Consider the following 21,821-nt stretch of genomic DNA (forward strand, 5'->3'; position numbering starts at 1 on the left):
TTTTTTTTGTTGTTGTTAAAAATCTTGGAAAGCTATTATAAATGAATATATTCTTCAATGCAGTTGTGCCTTTAGAGTGCTTGCTCACCGATCAAGTATGAAATTTCACAACCTAAAGCTAACCTAAAATTTAAAATCCTCCGTTGTGCTGCTTAGCTGCCAAAATGCGTCGGTTAGCGAGCCATTCCGAACTGTGACGTCACATTGCCACTAATTTACGGAAAGCCGCGCCAACACCAGGGTTCTCCACTCAGGAACGGATAGCTAGGCTGGGTGAAGGTACGCCGTTTTCAAGCAACAGATGAACTGCACTGAGTGAAACATTCATAAAGCAAACACTAAGCACAGCTGCGTTGATTGTTCCTGGATGCACAGATTATCTTTTGACAAGTGTCACATACATATAAAGTGTTTGACATTGGGGGGGACGTAGGGTATTTGTATTTTGGCAATGTCTGCTGCAAGTGTACTTTTACTTTCTTTATGGGCGCTTGCTTTTTTTTTTCCACACTGTGACACTTCGGCAAATAATCGCCTTGTCTCGTCACAGCCTCTTTAGTTCCGTCCCTCCGTCTGTGGCTGTGGCACGAGACAGAGCGACAATCTGAAATCAATCTGACTTGGCCTTAAAAAAAGAGGCTTTCGTTGCTATAAGAGAAAAACTCGAGTTCGTCATAGGTCTTTGCATATTTTACCATCTTAAAAAACTACAGGTTAATCAGGTGACATTTGGCAAAATCTCCAAAATCAGGGCATGAGTGCTATCCTGCCATGCACCCCCCCCTCCCCGCCCCAAAAGAAGACAGTTTAGGGATCATAACATCCTCATTAGCATGAGTGTTTAATTAGACAATCAGCAGGTCCAGCCAATTGAGTGAAGAGTGTATCCTCCTGCCGGTTTTTTTTTTTCTCCCCCCAGCCAGTTTGCTCCCATTTGGGCTTCTTTGATACCTGGCTTGGTTCTCTTTATTACCACTTAGTGCAAGCATTATCAAGCAAGGTGCAGGGGGGAGTGGGGTGGGGGGGCTGAGCAAGTGTCAGCTTTCACCACCTTGACAGCTGGGAGCTCTCCTCACATGCTCTTTAATTAAAAGCTCCTGGGCCAGTGCGACGCGGGCCGTGCCAGGAACAGGATCGATGCAGATCTGTCCACATTCAAACCCCCGCCACCCTCAAGTCCCCCCCCCCGCGCGCCCCACCCGCTGCGCCAACAGCAGCTGCAATTCAATATTTATGCTATGATACGACACAAGGGGCAAGTCAGGCCGGCGTGTTTACTTTGGTTATTTCTCAGCGACGGGGGAGCGTGTGAAGGTTCCCCGCCGTCACCGAGCAGGGGAAGGTTGAGCCGAAAAAGGCCTGACAGCGTGACGAATCGGGATGGGGACGGGCCGGGATGGGGGCCCAGGTGGAGGGCTGTTAGTGGGTTGGGATGCATTACTCAGAGTCGTTGGTTGGTTTGCATTGGAGCTCTTCTGCCCACAGGAGGGCCTCTTTTGGAAAATGGGTCACCGGTTAAGTGCCCTTCAGCAGAAACTGAATCCCACCAATTGCCTTTGCCACAGAGGCTTGGAATTCACCTTCAAGTCGGGCTACTCAGGTTGAAGGATGTGTGTGTGTGTGTGTGTGTGTGTGTGTGTGTGTGTGTGTGTGTGTGTGTGTGTGTGTGTGTGTGTGTGTGTGTGTGTTTGTGTGTGTGTGTGTGTGTGTGTGTGTGTGGTGTGTAGGGTAGACAAAGACAAGAAGGGAGCATTTTGAAATCCCATATTGTCCACACACGTGTGCTTTACAGTTGTGATGTATTCATATTTTTAGGTACGGTGAAGAATTGTACCTATTTCCCACGTGTAACATATTCGGGAAGGAAATATACAATACAACCATCTTCATACACAGACCAGCTCAGCCTCTGGCTAACTGACATCATAGCTACCACCATGCTTTCGGCAGTTAAAAGCTTATTTGGCCTTACAGCTGCACTCAAATGTGCAGCATGGAAAAAAGAAGAGCTATCCGTTACGCTAGCATTTATTTCCTAAGGACGAGCCAATGATCATTTCATTTGTTATGTGAGGAAAGCAACCTGATTTGTGACAGCCCTTGGCTAAGGCTTTTGCATCTGGATTCAGGTACTCGCTCCCATGAGAAAGCATGAATTGCTTACAAGGTAAGCCAACGTAAAAGAGTGCAAATTGAGTCTTAAAAAATGACAACAGATCCATGAAGGTTTTACATCTTGATGTGCAATTGGCTACTAGTTCTGAATAGCGACGAAGCGCTAATTTGATGAAAATGAGATTCTTGCAAGCTAAGCTATCATATAGCAAGATAGCAACCTGATTTTATATTGATTATGCTAAGTAAGTCAATTTGTGAGTAAATTGAGACAAGGTCATCATTTTTCTGTGTGTGTGTGTGTGTGATATATTTGGGTTGCTTTTCAACGTAAAATATGTGCCCCTGGTTTGTAAAGGAGGCGGGGGTCCCTGTCCTTAATGTCTCCCCGGCCACGTGAAAAAGTGTCCCAGTGACTGTCCCGAATCACAGCCCTCTGGAGCGTGAAGCCATTTGTCCTGGCTGCCTGTTGCCTGACACAGATCCCAGTGCAGGATTTGGAGGGGGGAAGCACAGGATCAGGGAGCGGATGGGTGGGGCACTCTCCTCTTCCTCACCGGCTTGCCATCATTCAGATGTGTCCGGCGTCCTCTGGAACGCGTTGGGAAAGGAAAAGGCACTGATTAAAGTCACACACCACGCCGCCGGACTGCGGGGACTCGCACAATAGTTAGCTCCCCCTGATACGCAGGGTAATGAATTTCAATGAAGGCCCCGGCTTGAATGTGTGATTTATGCGTCGGAGCGACGTTGGGCGTGCGGCTAAGAGATATTCATGGCCGCTCTCCGAAGAGAACGCGGGGCGGAAATTCCTTTTTGTGCACCGATGTGTATTCAACATGGAGGCGCCTGGGTTCACGGTCAGTCAATTAAACATGACGGCAACGGCCTCAAAATATGATAACACATAAATGACCAGGGTGTGCCAAAACATATCGTTATAGGGCTTGAGCGTTACATATGCTCTTGGGACAAAAGTATTGGAATCCATTCTGAGTCAACCGACTTCCAAGCTTTTGGATCTATCTTTGTGAGTTTATCCCCATCCGTGTAGCTGTTACAGGCTTCCTTTCTATGGAAACTTACCATCAAACCACAATGTGCACCCAGAAGGGCATAGGGAAGTCAACGTACGACAAAAAACAAAAAAAGTATTGTAAAAATGCATATATTGTTTATTTTAGGATATAATAAATGCCAACAGAGAGAGAAAATTTGTCATCAAAACGGCTTAAATCAAGTAAACCTGAGTAACTAAAAAAAAATATATATATATATTCAAACTACTGTTTTTATACGTCTTATACTTATGGCCTTTGTTCTTCTTATTATTGTTATAATTGTAAATTGTTATAGGATTTCTTTTTTTTTCAAACAAAAATGTATTTTTTTCAGCATGTGGCGATATTTTAGAAAATGAAAAAGTTGTTTTTAGAGTAAAAGATATATTATCAGAACAAAGTAAATATATATTAGCTGCAAGTTCACACCGAGAAGCTGCCTTGCATAATTGTCCCCTTGGGGGAAATTTTGTACGGCCTCCATGCCTCACATCCCACACCTCATTTTCCTACTGTCACCCACCACCATTACACACATCGTCGCTGGGAGCTCAAGAAACCCAAACCTCCCACCCCGCTGACGTTCTTTTCCGAATTCTTCACGATGATGGAGCGCCGCAGCAAAGTCCTTCCGTACCACCGTGGTCTATAAGTCTGCCGCAGACGAGCCCGCGGCGGCGCTGGCACACAAAAGCATCAGCGAGCGAGTCTCGCTATCTCCTCTTTGTCCCCGCCTCGCATCTTCGCTGATGATTGACTCTCCCGAGGAAAGGGAAGCCCAATCCGGAGCTCGTATTTCCGAGTTCTTTGTGACACCACAAGAGGTTCTTTTGTTCGCCAAAAAGTTGCTCCCAGGAGCGAGATGGGGGGATTTTTCTTTTCCAGCCATTAATCCAACGAATGGCGCCTCATTAAGTCCTATTCATTGCTTAAACAAGTTCATGTACTTCAATGGAAAAACAGAGGAAATGAATCATTGCTATGGTGGCCTGATTGATGCTGGTTAAAAAAAACAAAAAAAAAACCTGATGTCAGACACTTGTCCAATTAACCATTTACATATTTTAAGACAATGTTATGTGTGACGTGTTAAATGACCAAAACAAGGTACAAGCACAAAAAATGCATTGGCATAACAGAATGATTTACTGTTAACCAAAAACTTTGTCATGCTGAATGCAATGCCTTGGAATACATATTTATGCATGCAAAATAATCGCATGGTTGAATACATCCGACGTCTGCAGGCTGACGCAAGTGACATGATGTCATTTGGCCAAAGCTGGAATTGGCTACATATGTCAATAAATAATTGAGAATCCAAATGTACTGTACAAAGTTACATAAATGCAAAGCTCATAATGTGGAACATTGGAAAATAACGGGAAAATGTCAAGAAGAAATAAATTAGTAAAATTCAATTAAATATACCATTAAGAGTAGTTTTAATCATCTTTGGTTTGCTCTTGGGTTAGAATCATGAAAGAAATTAATGTATAGAGTAATTAATAGAATAAACCAAAAAATTATTTAAAATGAATTGATGAATAAAGGTCCATTTTTGTTTTTATTTAGTCTGCTCTTTGGTTCAAAGATTACTGATTACTTTCAGGAAATACATTATAATTAAACATATACACACTAAAATATATATAACTGCATCATTCTTCAAATCTAGAAGAATTGCATTCAAAGTACATAATAAGGACATGTTGGTTATTTATCATAGTGGTATTATTTATTCAATAATAGAAAATATTTAACTTGGTTTTTACCACAAATTTTTTTCAGATTGCTTTTGAGTCCAAAGACGATTAGCATCAAAATTTAAATGAAATGATAAATACAGAAAAAAAGATATGAACACAATTATTTGTCATTTATTTGAACATTTCAAATATTTGACAGTATTTAACAGTCATTAAAGCAGTGGTTTTGAAACGGGGGGTTCAGCCTCTTATCAGGCTATTACTGTTATTTTCCCTGCAGAAAATGTTAATCCCCCAAAAAGTTTGAAAACCACTGCATACTACAACATTCGAAACAGCTCTCAGTGTGATGTAGCTTTGCACCGCTGCAATACTGATGGACCTAATGATGTGGTTACCAATATTATTTTCGTTTGCTCATGATGGTTGGAAGGCATTTTCCTTAACTGTGTTGCATTCAGACTTTTTGGTGAAACGTAATTAAGTTTGCAAGGCTTCACTTTAGTATTTGTTCACTCCAGGAAAGCAAATTGCAGGTAAAAACCACTCTGTAGAATTGTGCATGCAGCCTGGAGTCGGGCTCATCACCGTCATTAACGGCGGAGACAATAATTAAGTCTGAGAGAACGAGGGGGAGGAATGTTGTGCTGCCATTACCGTTGAAAATACCTCCTCGATTGTCATTGCGATTGTCGTCTTTTCCCCCGCTTAAGATTCTGTCGACGAGTGCCCCAGCAGCTGCTTTGGGAACGGCGACTGCGTGGCCGGAGCGTGCCACTGCTTCTTGGGATTCAAAGGACCCGACTGCGGCCGCGGTAAGTTCGGCAAACGTGCCGTTGCGACCGTTCATTATCCTCGCACGTGGTGTTTTTTTGGGGGGGGGGGTTTACGCACTCAAATTCAGGTGCACTTCGCTCGAGTCTGAGTTAAAAGTCGGTTTGTTAGGACTTCTGAAACTCTTGGCTTTGACTTAGTATCAACTTGACGAAGGCTCAACCGCACACAGAGCGATGTGCCGGAAATGGACTGAACCGTCTGTCGCCAAAATGCAAGGGCGCAGTCAGTGAATGAGGCAATCCATCATTGCCAGCAACCAGGAACATATCCACACTCTCTCCTTATTTTTGCCTGTTAGCTCTTTATGGCAATCCACTTCTGTCACACCGTGTTTTTTTTTTTTTTTTTTCCCGTTCGATAAATAATAACAGCAGGCCAAGAGGCCCAAGACCCAATTTGACACTAACACTTTCTAATGGACTGTCTGCTCTCCCACCCAGCCGCCTGCCCGGTGCTGTGCAGTGGCAACGGTCAATACCTGAAAGGGCGCTGCATGTGCCACAGTGGCTGGAAGGGCTCCGAGTGCGACGTCCCCACCAACCAGTGCGTCGACATCACGTGCAGCAACCACGGCACCTGCATCGTGGGGACCTGCATCTGCAACCCGGGCTACAAGGGGGAGAACTGCGAGGAAGGTAATGCACACCCAAAAGTGACCCTTTTCCACCAGCCCCTAGAACTGGATTCAGTTTATGTATTGGCCAAAATTAGAAAAAATGGAATCCAAGAGAAAACAGAGAAATGCAGCGAAAAGCTGACTGTGAAGTAAAGCAATGGGTCAGCTAATCTTAAAGTCAATGTTTGTTCTCTAAATTTCTAGCCATGAAAGAGATCAGCAGTTTCCTTTATTTGCTTCTGGACTCTCGTTATTACAAGACACATTTTATCCAAGAGCAACCAAAGGACAGTAAGAAAAGGGAGGCCTGCAGCAAAGTGGAGACTGTGGAGTAAAGCAATATCGTCAGCTACTACATGAGTGAATGTTTGTTTTTGGAATCGGTAGCCGTGGAGGATGAGGGTGTAATGTGTTCCGTTCTTAACATGTTTTACCCTGGTATTGAGAGGTTTTTTTTATTTTTTCATCAAAGACGACCCTGAAGTCAACATGAAAAAGGACTGCTGCGGCAAAGTGGAGACTGTGGAGTATAACACTGCCCCAACAAACCGAATTTCTCTGTTTAGTGGAAAGGTAGTCAGTGGGTATAATAGTTCGGCGTGGAGAGTTGCAGTCATCGCCCATAGCAACTGCGTGACAGACTATAAATGGGGACTATATGGCAGCACATTAATAACCAAACGGGCTGTTTACGGAGTTGAAAGTCGGACTCGGCGTCTGATGTAAATCCAGAGGGAACTGGACGGCGGATAATGCCCGAGCAGATAAGAGTGAAGCAGCCATTGTGTTTGTCAGCTCTTGAAGGCTCTCATTTCAAGATGAAAAATGGCACCGGGGGGGTTGATGAATGGGGGTGCGCGACATCCATAGGCCCCCCATTCTATTTCGGGTTGGCGTGTCAGCGGTTAGCGGCGGAGGGGGACGCGGACGAGAGCGGCCTTTCGCATTTCTACCTTTCTTCGCCGCGACCTTCAGCCGCCCGTGATTAATTGCCAGGAGACTTTCTTGTCAGTTAGTCCTCTGATTCTCGGTCCCGGTGCCCAAACCATCTGGCGAGAGGCGAGAGATGCAGTTTGTCGGACTATGGCGGCCTTTATGTCCAGTGTGTGTCATTCTAAATGGGGGGCACCGCTGACGTCGGGTGAGCTCCGTTGTCCGTTTGCCATCTGCGTGCGGCAATCTGGTTTTATCTAATCGGACAAAATATTCCCTAATAATATGACTGAACTGAAGAGGAGGGCAGACGCGCTGCTAATTTATTGTTGTGCGGGCTTTGTAGGAGTTGCAGCAGTGGGATGTAAATGTTTTCAAGTTACAGTTTCCACATTAGAAGCACAATTTAAAAAAACATTGTAAAAGTATTTGAAGAATAAAAAATGCAAGCATAGGTTGTAAAGCAAATACTCAACATATGTCATGATACTCAGATATCCAGTTCTAAGGGGGTGTGCACACTTGTGCAATTGTAGTATCTCAGTCAGTCTTTTTTTTTTATAGGCTCGACAAAATTTCATTTTTAGGTCACATTAATGGTAAAAAAAAAAAAAAAAAACAAAAAAAAACATTTTCAGCATTGTTATCTTGGTCTCATTTTTCTGTGGTACAAGAACAGGGGTGTGTAGACTTTTTATAGCCAGTGTAGATTTGATGCCCAGCAACAGGTAATGTTCAGCTACCCACTGTGGTGGGCATTGTCGAAGGGGCTTATATCTCACGGATTATGACTGTGGAAGGCACATTCGGTACCGTGACACACGCTGCACTTCCTTTTTCTTTTTTTTTTTTCAGTGGACTGCCTGGACCCGACCTGCTCCGGCCGAGGGGTGTGCGTCCAGGGCGAGTGCCACTGCTTCGTCGGCTGGGGCGGGCAGGGCTGCGAGAGTCCCAGGGCCTCCTGCACGGACCAGTGCTCCGGGCACGGCAGCTTCCTGGCCGACGCGGGGACGTGCAGCTGCGACGCCAACTGGACGGGCCACGACTGCTCCACAGGTGAGTGTGGGCGGGGGGGGACTACGTTAGTTGTCTTCAAGCATTGTGAAGCAAGTGCCATTGTCACAGGTTTATACTCCTGTCAAGAAAAAAAAAAATTGGAACCCTTTTGTCAACAAGTGATTAGGCAAGCAGTTTCAGAATAATGAAAACAATTTGATTGTTTTTTTTTTAAATTGCGTGCAAGGACTATACAAACCAAATACAGTAATCCCTCTCTACTTTGCGGATCACCTATCGCGGATTCAGTTTATCGTGGGTTTCCGCCACCCACCCCAAAAAAAAAAAGAAGCCGGATCGCTACGTACTAATACACCAACCCCAGTGCGACGACGTGGACCAATGAAGCCAAAAAAACAAAGAAAAAAACGCCAGCATACATCAAAACAGCACTTTAGCGCGAAGCTGCATTGATAGGGTAGAATATGGCATCCCCGGGAAGACCATAAGGACATATGAAGCAAAAAAAAAAAAAAAAATGGCATTTACCCCTACTTCGCGGTTTTTTCACTTTTCGCGGGTGGGTCTGGTACCAATTAACCGTGAAAAACGAGGGATTACTGTACAACCTGATGGCTGCTTCTAAGAAGTGTCTGGCTGTGTGTGTGTGTGTGTGTGTGTGTGTGTGTGTGTATATATATATATATATATATATATACTGGAACTGGAACGTTTTCATCTGCCTTATGTAACCGTCACCCCCACAATTACAAACATCTCACTTTGTCTCACAGCAATGGTAATACAATATCAGAGAGAGAGACAGAGACGGTCTCCTTTCTTATCCATGCACTAAAACAACAGATTGCATCAGGTTATAATTGATATATATTTTATAATTACAAAGACATGTTTTTTTTCCAGACAGCTCCCCTCCAAAAGTATTGGGTACGTGTGGCTGTAGACTGGAAACATGAGATTTGTGAGCAAAATTGTTGGAGCAAGTAGCTGATAACTCTGTGTTGCTACCCAAGTGTGTTTAATTACATGGAGTATGCAGACAATGACTAACGGTGAGGACTTCGTGCACTGTGGGGGTGTCAAACTCATTTTTGTCAAGGGCCGCATTGTCATTTCAGTTTCCCTAGTGGGGCACTTACAACGGTGAAACCGTACCTCATCATCCATTCATCCATTTTCTTTGCCGCTTATCCTCACGAGGGAGACAGGGAGTGCCGGAGCCTATCCCAGCTATCAACGGGCAGGTGGCGGGGTACACCCTGAACTGGTCGCCAACCAATCGCAGGGCGCATAGAGACAAACAGCCGCACTCACAATCACACCTCGGGACAATTTAGAGTGAGGGTATTTTCATACACACAGCAATCTTAGAGAGAACTACTTCCACCCATCCATTTTCTTTGCCGCTTATCCTCACAAGGGTCACAAATATTTGTTCAGATTTTAGCAAGAATCACAGAATTTGATTGACATGATTTTCCTTTGCGGGCCACAAAAAATGATCACATCTGGACCCGGGCCTTACTGTGTACTAGTTACAGGTGTAACCAACATGAAAACCAGAGGCTCCCCAATGTAAGCAATGTGCAATTTTGGAAAAAATGAGGTCCTTCTTTTGTGGATTAATTGCCAAGTCCAACGCGCACTGGATACAGTAAATAGATCTACAAGGACAGTGATATTTACTGCAAACCATTTTAAAATGTGCACGTCTTCTTTCATACATACCAGGAGTATAAATGAGCCTTAAAAAGTGGGTGTGTGCTCTAGGCTAATGGCTTACGAGGGGAATAAGGCAACAACCGTTTTGGCTGATGATGTTCTGTCTTAATTAGCGGCAGTAAATAATTTGTCGACGGCAGAGCGGAAATAACACGCTGATGAACGGTCGTAGCCGCCAAGCTGAGAAACGACAACCGTTCGCGGCGTTCATCCGTTAAATCTGCAAGCAGGGAAGGAGTAACATTTAATAATAACACGGTGTCAGTTTTTGTGACAGACGTTTTTTAATAATGCGGCCGACAACAACCTTGACGTATTTGGCAGCTCATATTAACACTCTTGTGTTCTGCCAGAAGACGTCCTGATTTGATATATTTTAAGAGTAATTGCCAGTTTGCTGAAAAGATAAAAGCTTGCATGGAAGTGAGACGTCAGACAATTTTGGTTCGCTCTAGGTTTTTTTTTTTTTTTTTTTTTTTAAATGTACATTTGGAATCTTCTCTTTGGATGAAAAGCACCTAGAAGATGTTCTTACCTCAGTGGTGGGTTGACGGAGCTGTCTGATTGTCAGAGGTTCAGGAAGAAAACAAGCTTTTCATTTTACAGCAAAGCTGCGAATCAGCGCATATGAGACACTATTTTTTTTTCTTTTCTTTTTTTTACGATGATTCCCTGATGGATTAAAGCCTCGCTCTGATGTCGGCCTTCGATTGCTTCCACTCAGACAGCGATTTGATTTTGCCCGAGATGACAATCTCAGCCCTCAAATGCAAGACTACTTGGATATTCCAAGCAGTGCCTTAAAGAGGTAATCCAGGGGGTGATTTTGTTGTGCGGGGGGGGGGGGGGGGGTGTAAACTGGTAGTGAGCTCTGTAAACGGTGATGAGTTTCCGCTTTATCCAGCTTTATCCAGTTTATTGTCAAGCGTTCCTGTAATACAACACTAAGCTCGCCGGCGTACAGGATGGCAAACACACTCCGAGGAAGCCTCTCAATAAATTCTGCTGTCAGGTCCGCTTGCCGTGATACTTCCAAGGATAAGATGGTCTTGTCGCGTGGCTTTGGAGCAGTCTGGAGCTTGGGCCACCAAACGTGTGCTTGTTTACGTTCGCTGGCCACAACGTAATCCAATTGGGAATTGGGAAAACAATCTTTTGGTATACCTCTCACGTGCATGTGTGGCAATAATTGCAATAGTGAGAATACATTTACGATAGGAAGAAAATGGAAGACTTCCTGTTTGCCTTTTTGCCCATGTTTTCGTAAGACTTTTGTGGGTGAACTCATGATGGACAAATCTACCAAAATTGATGTAGCGAAGTAAAACTGGCTTCTGGGATGTTTAAAAAAATATATATATTTTGGCACAGATCTCTGTCGATAAATGTTTCGGAACTATGGTTTTATTGCATCTCAATTTAACATTGATTAGCTTTGTCATGGTATTGCTATTTAATTCATCCACTTCAAAGTTTTAGAGGTTCATTGAAGACTAAATTGTCCATAGGTGTGAATGGAATGCAGTTGGCTGCAGACCAATCCAGGGTGCATCCGCCTCCCGCCGTATGTCAGCTTGGGATAGGTTCCAGCTCGCCCGCAACCTTAATGAGGATAAGCGGTCGAGAAAATGCACGGATGGATGGCCTTGGCAGAGATTGCGCAGTGTAGCTGTACCTTTGTGTCTTTCTATTTCTACACCATTAAATAAATGAACATCGCCGTCTCAATTTGTGCACCGAGCGAGACCCCAGAGTTGATGCCGAGGTTATTCTCCTGCTCGTTTCACCATATGCGCTAACGAGCTAAAGCAAGATGTTCACTTTACCCGTTGGCACCACGTGTTAGCTGAATATGTATCGTTTGTGTGTGTGTGTGTGTGCATATCTATCTATCTATCTATCTATCTATCTATCTATCTATCTATCTATCTATCTATCTATCTATCTATCTATCTATCTATCTATCTATCTATCTATCTATCTATCTATCTATCTATCTATCTATCTATCTATGCAGACATACTGTACACACACAACACACCATCATTGTTCAAACTTTGTCATTTTGTTTTAGTAAATTCCGTTTTAAACATGACAGGCATGTCGTAGTTATGAGTCAGAATCATCTTAGCGCAAACTGATTTTACAGTTTTCCGTTTTGCTGGACAACATGAAAGGAACCAACATGGAATAAGGAGGAATGTACAACTCATAAAAGGAACAGGTCTTAAAGGCATTCAAAATGAAAACGCCGCAAAACTTGTCAGCAGTAAATTCTCATAACACTCAATAATTTTAGGAAATAGTGCAGTAAAGTATGACAACGGCTTGAAAAGTGGGAATTCTTATTCTCGTGTTGTTTTAGCACCATGCTTGTTGTTATTTTTCAACCTGTACTAATATTCACAATGGTATGATGCCTTTTGAAACAGGCTAGCATGCTAGCCACATTAGCCGCTAGTCAGGTGCTCAGCTACATTGTGTTGCTTTACAGAGAATGTGTTCCAGTTACACTTCCTGTCCCTGACCATCTACCATTTCAGAACCATACAGAAAAATCACAATACGATTACACGTGCACACCTGCTGCATATACTGTATTTTATGATACCGAGTTAAGGCGTCTTCAACCATGCATTTTTGGTTTGACAAATATGTTTCACAGGCACGACCATGAAGTGTAGGCTACACCGAGGGCTCATCATCTGTTCCCCATGCATCCCAAGACTTTTTTTAGCGGAACGGAATTTGAAATTAATTATGGCAAAATTTGGTGGGCTTGTAAGCAGAGGTGGACAGTAAGGCATTACATTCACTCAGATGCAACTGACCTTTTAGTTTTACTTGAATATTTTTGTTAAGGAAAAATTGTGCACTTTATATTCAGGTACTGTCCTCTTGCTACTTTTATTTGTATCCAATTATTGCTTGCTATTCCATTTGTTATGCTTAGCTTGAGAGACTTCCAGCCCCAGATCTTGCCACCTGACTCAGTTTTACAAGCCCAACGAAAGCCTTGCAAGATTTGACTCCATTTCACCAATCAACAGTGCCAGGAAGTCACATGACCATGCGCAAATCCTCCACAGCCTCAACACAAAAGCGAAAGTGACTCATGTACTTGATGCATGACAGAAACAAAAATGATGCAAACTTGACCTCATGTTCAATTAATGCATCGGTATCAAAGTCAAGGACCGTGGGCTAGATCTGGGCCACCACATGATTTTATGTGGCCCGTGGTGGCAAATCAACTTCCATGACTTTTGTGACAATCTGTTCTAAATTTCTTAGTCATACATCATAAACAATTACATTTAGATGTTATTAGCATTTTTGTGTAACCAAACGTGAACCCATTGGCATTGTGTTCTGACTCTAAAACTATTTCATCAATTTTTTGTGTAAGTTCGAGGCGATGAAACATTTTTATGGTTTCACATGCATAACGGCCCTCTGAGGGAAAGTGGAACTACAATCTGGCCCCGGCCAAAAATGAGTTTGACACCTCTGAATTAATGTTTCGCTTATATGCCACATAGAAATATTTCTAAATATTTGTCTTGGCCTAAAAATGTCCATATTTCAGCCAATTTGAAATTCACTGAAGTCCTCTCACTTGAGTACATTTTTGGGCTACTCTGCTTATAATCCTATCAAAAACTGGATCTCATTCTTTGCTTTCAATAAAGCTGTGGCGGTTTATTTCCGCTCATGCATTTGATATAATCCTCCAAAAGTCTTCAGTCGCCTGTAAGTAGAAGTGAATTATCCCCCCCCCCAAAAAAAAAAAAAAACGAGGCAATGTGAAGCGTACGTGTGCTGCTGTAAGGTCCACACAGTCAGCATCTGTGCTTTTTGTAACGGTCTTATTGGATTTGCATTGTTGGGAAAAGGCGGCGTAATTTCCTTTCAGCGTTGGTGAGACAAGGTAGTGGAGCGTGGCCGCCTTTCCTCAACAATAACTCCTCAAGTTCTCTTTTACTTCCATCCACCCCCCCGCCCTCACCCCATCTTCTCTGTCTGTCCACCTTTTTCTCCCACAGAGATTTGTGCAGCCGACTGCGGCGGCCACGGGGTTTGCGCGTCGGGCACCTGTCGCTGCGACGACGGCTGGACGGGCGCCGGATGCGACCAAAGGGCGTGTCACCCGCGTTGCAACGAACACGGCACCTGCAAGGACGGCAAGTGCGAATGCAGTCCCGGCTGGAACGGAGAGCACTGCACCATCGGTAGGACGGGGCCACGCCTTTGTGTGGCATCTTCGAAAAGATTTTGCCCGTGGAGCGAGCGGGTGTGACGGGGAGGGTCCGCTCGGCGATGAGACGTGCTGGGGTGGGCGGGGGGCTCTGGCGGGTGGGTTGGTAGGAAGCATGCTTAATTGAATTTGTGCAACTCAGTAAAGCATGAACGGGTTTACTCAAGGATCCGAGGCTTGCCTTCATGCATTTTAATGTGGGAATGTGTTAAGGTGTCCTTTGAGTTGACTCATCCTCTTCCTCTTTGCTGCTCATTTCCGCCCGCCCGGCTCTGTGTGTGTTTGCACTCTCTTTTGCACTTGCTTGTTTAAGGGTTTGTCTGAAGAGCAACAGCTTTCTTGAAAACCTCACGTTCTTTTTTTTTTTTTTTTTTGCCGAGGAACGACGTCACTACTGTTGCCTTTGTAAGCCCCTTTCCCACTACACGGTACCTAGTCGACTCATTGTGCCTTTTGAAAATAAACGGCTAGAAATGAGCAAATCATACCCACAAAAATACACTAAATATACTCTGTAGTCTCCAAACAGTCTGGAGTCTCCTCTCGGATAAAATTGAACACCACATGCCTAGAAATAAAAACAACTAGAGAAACCTGAGCGTCCTAATCTAGAAATGACTGAAATAAACACAACAACCTCCACTGTTTTCACTTTACCCTTTTCTTGCTGCCCACAGTCTTTAAAATGAACAGCCCCACAGTCTCCACTGGGCTGCTCTGTTTACTTTTCATCTTGAATAAAATTGCTGTCCTTACCATGGACCAGCAGAAGTGAAGACCGGAGAGCCTCTTAATCTTCCTTCGCTGTCTACTTTGGATTTAGCACTTTGTTTTGCTGTGCCTCAAAGTCTCCTCTTGAATAAGAACATAAACAGCTACATGGGAAAAAGTTAGAATAAGAGTGAGCATATACACAGCTCGAATTATAAATAAACACACCCTATATGCTCCGCAGTCTCCACATTGCTGTGTTCTGTTCTCTTGCTGCCTGTAGTGTCATCTCAGTTTGGTATATTAAGTATATATATTTAGCTATTTTTCTTCCTGCTTTTCAATTGGCCTGGTTTTATTTGTGTTTCTTCATGTGGTTGCGCCTGAAAACAAAGGACCCTTTTTTGAAAACAATAAATAAAACACAGAAAAAGTATTTTATGTGATGATGATGATGATGGTGATGGATGCTGTGAGGATTGACAAGTTTTGAAGCGTGACTGGACCTGACCAGGGCAGGTGCCTTTTTATTTAGTTAGCACCCCGCTACTTGATGTCGGGCCTGTCAAAGCCGCTGAACGTCAAAAGCGCCAGGTCATCCGGAGGTCGCCTTTTCTAAATCTATACTTCCAGAGCCATAAGTTGAGAAGGCCACAAAATAATTAGCAATACATTATCTCCCATTATTTAAAAACTAGTGCATATGTCTGACTCGTTATTGTGAAATTGTTAAAAATACATTCTCAACTTTGGTTGAGGACAGGCAGTCTTCTTCCCCAGGAGTGGGAGTTCTTTTCTGCTTCCTGTCTCAAAGAAAACTTGAACACGTTCCCTTTGGGGGGAGCCCCCGGCGAGGGGGAGCTGGTCACCTTTCGATCGCGAGAGTCGATTCTACAGGCTTGTTGGCGTTTTTCTAATTTCCTTGTTTGCTCTCCAACAACAACAACACTTGGGAAGAAGAGTGCAGTTTTGGTTCAAACTTTTGAGCCCACTCATTGCTCCTCTCTTCTTTCTTATCAATTCTCATCAATTGCTCCTCTCTTCTTTCTTATCAATTCTCATGAATTAATCTTCTTCTTAATCCTTATTAATCCCCATGTTATATTACTGGTCAAGTCACCCAATTTTAATATTTAAACCTACAGAAAATGAACACCGTATGGTAACAATATTTAACCCGGAAGTAATAAGGGACTGAATGGGGAGCGGAAACAGAAGCTTTGACAAAAAATCAACAAAGAATAAAGATTTACATTACAGTTTTCACACTCTGGTTGGAATCACTCTGTTTTGGGGGGGTGGGTTCTGTCCCATCCTGAGTATCGTGACTGTGATGACGAGGCCTAGCTCAGGTGTTGCGATCAAGCAAGCAGAAGCAACCGACACGGGGAAAATTGAAATTTAACCAAAGCCACATTTGCCCATGAACATTTTTATGGATAAACAGGCGGCAGCTCACATTTGATTTTAAACAAGAATGTTGCGTGTTAATCCATTAATATTTTTAGCATTAAATATGAAATGGGTCACATGAACCCAGTGGTTGCCATACTTTTTTTTTTTTTTTAAATTTTGCAGTGCCCCCCTTTTTTTAAATGAAATTATTTTTTCATATTTCATTCATTTTTAAACCTGCAGGATGGTCAGATTGACCCGGGAACATTTTTATCATTAATTATGCTGTGGGCCACATCTACCCATGGACAATTTTATAGGTAAACATGGACTGGGTCACATTGGATTGAGGACATTTGTTTAAAAAAAAAAAAAAAAAAAGCTGTGAGTCGCATTGGCCCATAAAGTTTATCATAGATTATTTAACATGAAGCGGATCACATTGACTTGTGGACATTCTTATGTTAAAACGTACACCAAGTCAGATTGGTTTATGGAAATTAAATCGTTAAACATGAATCGGGTCACATTGACTTGTGGCAATTTTTACGGTTAAATATGACGTGGGTCACGTTGACCCGTTCACATTTGTAGGGTTAAACAAGCTGCGGGTGACATTTGGGGGTTTAACACGCGGGCATTTACATCACATCAATGGAGATGAAAGCTTTTCCTCCAGTACACCAGGAGGAACCTCAGTTATTGTTCCAGAGCAACGACTCAGTCTGTGAATGTTTCATTAGCGCGTCCTCCATTATTGATGGACTATTTCGAGATCTCTGGAAGAATATCCCTCCGTGGCGTCCATTAAGAAGCCAAAGATCACCGTTTAAGATCAATTGTCAGAATCAAGGCGGCTCGTTTCGACCTCGCTATATGCCGAGGTGCGTTTGAAGATGAAACCGTCCCACCGTCGGGGGGGAAAAAAAAAAACCTGACCTCTCCGTGCATCAATCGCTCTTTGAAAACGCTCCCAGGAGACGCTCCGTCCGACGGGAGTCTGCATGGCTCGTTTTCATCTTTGTGTTCGCTCGTGTTTGTCGTCTTGCTCGTGATGCATGCTTTCTTTTGGTTTTTTGTGGTGCACTAACACTCTGCCTTGCTGTCTCTACCTTCCCGTATTATATTGTCCTTATCTTTTATCTCCCAAGCTCACTATCTGGATAGGGTAGTGAAAGGTACGGCATTCCTCCTTTTTTCTTTTCCACTTTGACCCTTCTTCCATCGCCGTTGTGTGACCGCCATTAACTGTGTCGCGTACAATCCGACGAGCAGTGTACGCCACCGCCATTAACCACCTTTTTTCACCATTGTCATGCCATCATGTCCACTTAGCACCTTCACACCCACTGAGTCGAGTTGGGCATCCTTTGAGTTGAAAGGTTGTAGGGGGAAAAACAGGGCTCTTGAGTAAATCCACAACGAGGCAATGAATAAATACGCTAATGTTATGGTACTCATGTATGTAGCACCAGTGTGCTTAATATGCATTGAGGAAGTTTATGCAATTAATCTAATATGGCTACTTACAAGATACAATTGTTACATTTCTGTATTAACCCAAAATAATGGGATGCTGTTAGCTTGTCAAGGAAAACGCTGACCTAGTCGCAATGCACAATGCTAGCAATTTCAGTGTTTAATTTTAGTACATGATATGATATACGGGCGGCATGGTGGATCAGCTGGTAAACCCTTGGCCTCACAGTTCTGAGATCCCGGGTTCAATCCTGGACCCGCCTGTGTGGAGTTTGCATGTTCTCCCCGTGCCTGCGTGGTTTTCCTCCGGGCACTCCGGTTTCCTCCCACATTCCAAAAACACGGAACATTAAATGGACACTCTAAATTGCCCCTAGGTGTGATTGTGAGTGTGGCTGTTTGTCTCCACGTGCCCTGTGATTGGCTGGCAACCAGTTCAGGGTGTACCTCACCTCCTGCCCCTTGATAATTGGGATAGGCTCCAGCACTCCCCGCGACCCTCATGAGGATAACCGGCGAAGAAAATGGATGGATGGATGGATAAAAATAACTGGGCACGGTGGAGCAGCTGTAGACCAATGGCCTCACAGTTCTGAGGACCGGGGTTGAAATCCCACCCTCGCCCGTGTGGAGTTTGCATGTTCTCCCCGTGCTTGCCTGGGCTTTATCCATGCACTCCGGTTTCCTCGCAAATCCCAAAAACATGCAACATTAATTGGAGACTCTAAATTGCCCCTAGGTGTGATTGTGAGTGCGGCTGTTTGTCTCGCTCGATGTGCCCTGCGATTGGCTGGGAGGCAGTTCGGGGTGTACCCCGCCTCCTGCCTGATGACAGCTGGGATAGGCTCCGGCACTCCCGTGACCTTTGTGAGGATAAGCGGCTAAGAAATTGGATGAAAATAACTGCAGTGTCATTAGCTCGTTAACCCAAATTGATGCCCCGTCTGTGGTGCTAACAAATTTAACCATCTTATCTAAGGCAGCTAGCTACGTGTTCCTGGTGTCAGCGTATTGTACAGAGACGTTTTCTCACACTATTAGCCTCCAGCAGTGCCTGCCTACCTTCAGGGCAATTAAGACAAAATTGTATTGTTTTGTTTTGCTCTGACCGCAGCACATTATTTATTCTGGCTTTTATTGAAATAGATTTTTAAGGAGCCCTTTATCATTTAGCCGAGGCCTTTTCAAATCAGTGATTGCCAAAGCTTGATTGATTTTCTTGGGAGGACATACGACGTGGTTAAAAGCTTCGCTGTATTCGATTATCAAACATGCAGATCGATGGCATGTAGGCGCTCGCTTGGAAAGTGCACTGTCCGATCAATAAATTTTAATACAAAAACTGTATCAAAGGATATGGGAAGAAAATAAATACTTGTCTTGTTAGTGTTATTTACTTCTTTGTTTAAAATACTGTATTATCCATCCATCCATTTTCTGAGCTGCTTATCCTCACAAGTGTCACGGGAGTGCTTGGGCCTATCCCAGCTGTCAAGGGGCAGGAGCCGGGGACACCCTAAACAGGTTTCCAGCCAATCGCAGGGCACATAACATAACAAACAGTCACACTCACATTCAATCTTCGGGGCAATTTAAAGTGTCCAAAAAATGTTGCATGTTTTTGGGATGTGGAGACCGGAGTTCCCGGAGAAAACCCACACAGGCAACAGGGAAACTCCTTACAGGCGAGGCTGGGTTTTTGAACCCCTGTCCTCAAAACTGTGAAGCCAACTATGATCTCAAAACTCGAATCTGTAACTCTGAGTCTCCCGTTACAATCCTACTCACTCACCCAAAGATCTGAAACCCTTATCTCCGACTTGTCCGCCATTTTTCCCCCATAAATGCTTGCTCTCACGTTCCACCGTTCATTGATTCCACATGTCGCTTTTTTTTCCCCTCCGTCTCTCATCCCCCCATTTGATGTAAGCGCCGAAAGGGAGCGTCAGTCTGGCTCCTCGTACTTGATAAAACGGGTGAGCTCAGCGAGGCGTTTATCAAGCCACCTTGCTGACAACACCGAGGGTTTGATATCCCCGAGGCAGATCCCGTGCGTCGCGATTGCAATCGTACGTTGCCAGATAATCGGCAAACAAGACGCGGCCCGGCCCTTTATGCGGTGAATTGCTCCCGAATAAACGCCGTTGTGGTTAGCGTCCCGCTTTCCGTCTTCCCAAAACCTTCGTACGCTGCTGGCTTGTTCTCCCGATCCCATTTCTCTTGCATTTGGCTCCTCTTAATGACGGAACACAAACTTACGGCGAGTAATCTCATGGCTTCCCATTTTTGTTTTTGTTTTTTTTTCAATTTGAGATGTATGTTCCGAATTATTCGCACCTGTGTCCCTAAATCCACTGACTCCGATTATATCACAACAGTGTGCCACCTGACTCCATTTTGCATAATGGGTAAACACACTCCCGTTTCCCATGTAAAGTGAAACTGCTAAAAAAATGATTAGAAGCTTCAAGCTTTTCTTTTTTTCGGGAATGTGCAGCATTAATAGTTTGTCTTCTTTTTCTAAAATGATCAATCCAACGATAACACTCTTCTCACAACATGACCGGGCCCCATTAAACAGTCTTTTATGGTCAGAACGGTTCACTGCTGTGTTCCTAAATCCATTTCCTCATATTGAATGAAGTTGTTTATTGCGATCAGTTGCCACCTAATCATTATTACCCGATAGACAACCACATTCCAGTTTCACATAATAAAAAAAAAAAAAAAAAACGCTGGCTTACAAAGCCCAAATTGGACGACGTTTTTAGGGCATTTCAAAATTTAAGGGGACGCTTTGAAGCACATGAATAATAATAGTCATAATTCCGATATGTGAAAATGAATATTACTCCACATTTTGAACGTAAAAATTAAAATAACAAAAATAAATATCAGCATAGGAAATGAATGATGGAGAGAAGTAAAAATAATAGCTCCCTCCCATTGCTCATATAAGGACGCAACACACACGGGGTTCTTCTCGTCCAGGGGTGTCAAACTAAATTTTTGTTGTGGGCCACATTGTAGTTACGGTTCCCCTCAGAGGGCCGTTATGACCGTAACCATAAAAACCTTTAATTACCTCATCATATTTACACATGAAATTTATGAACCAGTACTGCTACTTTGGTAAGCCAAAAATGGGCCACATAAAATCATGTAGCAGGCCGGATCTGGCCCCCGGGCCTTTAGTTTGACACCTGTGGATAAGAGTTTCTGTTAATTATTTAACTTTTTAAACATATTTTTTAATATACTGAAATATTAATCAAATCTGAGCATTACCATTTTCCTAGCAACAAAATTGTAAGCACATCTTTTCAAAATATATATGTCATGAATTTTGTTTTAATTCATCGCGCGATGTAACTGATTTTTCATCCATCAGAATCTCCCCACCGGGACGCCCTGTGGAAAATATTCCGACCAATTTCTGCTCGTGAGTGAGGTCTTTTCGATTCGTTAACAGCCGGCATCAACAGCATGAGTGAATAATGACATGCGGTGGACCTTTTTGCTCAATAGCCGTCGTGGCCGCAACCGGCTGTGTGTGCGTGTTTGCGCAGGATAGCAAGTCGAGTGTGAGAGGAACAACCTGTGTCATTATGCAGCGTGAAGGCGGGTAATGACTCCAATATCGACTGCGAGGATCGGGGCGCATCTGAGTGCATGGCGGAGGGATATTAGCGGCTTCGCTCAAGGTGTATCGCATTGATCAACTTGAAGCGGAGGGTCATTACGTTTGCCTCCCCCCCAGCCCCCCGGCACTCGCCGTGGAACAATCACAAAGCAGTGTGTGCGCGTGTAAACGTCAGGAAGGGCCGGGACATAAATCCACACGCTAACCCAGACCAAGTGGTTTTTAAACCGGGCTCGCCGGGGACAAGCGTCGAAGTCTGAAAAATAATATGCAATAGATCATTGTGCAATATCGTTTTACATGGGATTATTGTATTTCGTCCGAG

The 21,821-nt window shown here is 43.8% G+C and overlaps 1 protein-coding gene across 10 annotated transcripts in view; it reads left to right on the plus strand.

Moving 5' to 3' along the window:
• The window catches only part of tenm4 (teneurin transmembrane protein 4), a 298,762-nt gene that overhangs the window by 204,193 nt on the left and 72,748 nt on the right, over nucleotides 1–21,821 (plus strand). For all 10 annotated transcript variants that reach the window (XM_061826837.1, XM_061826843.1, XM_061826844.1 and 7 more), the window contains 4 exons: nucleotides 5,599–5,700; nucleotides 6,163–6,357; nucleotides 8,127–8,327; nucleotides 14,057–14,242. In XM_061826837.1, coding sequence (XP_061682821.1) covers nucleotides 5,599–5,700; nucleotides 6,163–6,357; nucleotides 8,127–8,327; nucleotides 14,057–14,242 — 684 coding nt within the window. The remainder of the gene's footprint in view (nucleotides 1–5,598; nucleotides 5,701–6,162; nucleotides 6,358–8,126; nucleotides 8,328–14,056; nucleotides 14,243–21,821) is intronic.

The sequence above is a fragment of the Syngnathoides biaculeatus genome, chromosome 8 (assembly GCF_019802595.1).
Source record: "Syngnathoides biaculeatus isolate LvHL_M chromosome 8, ASM1980259v1, whole genome shotgun sequence".
NCBI classification, from domain to species: Eukaryota; Metazoa; Chordata; class Actinopteri; order Syngnathiformes; family Syngnathidae; genus Syngnathoides; species Syngnathoides biaculeatus.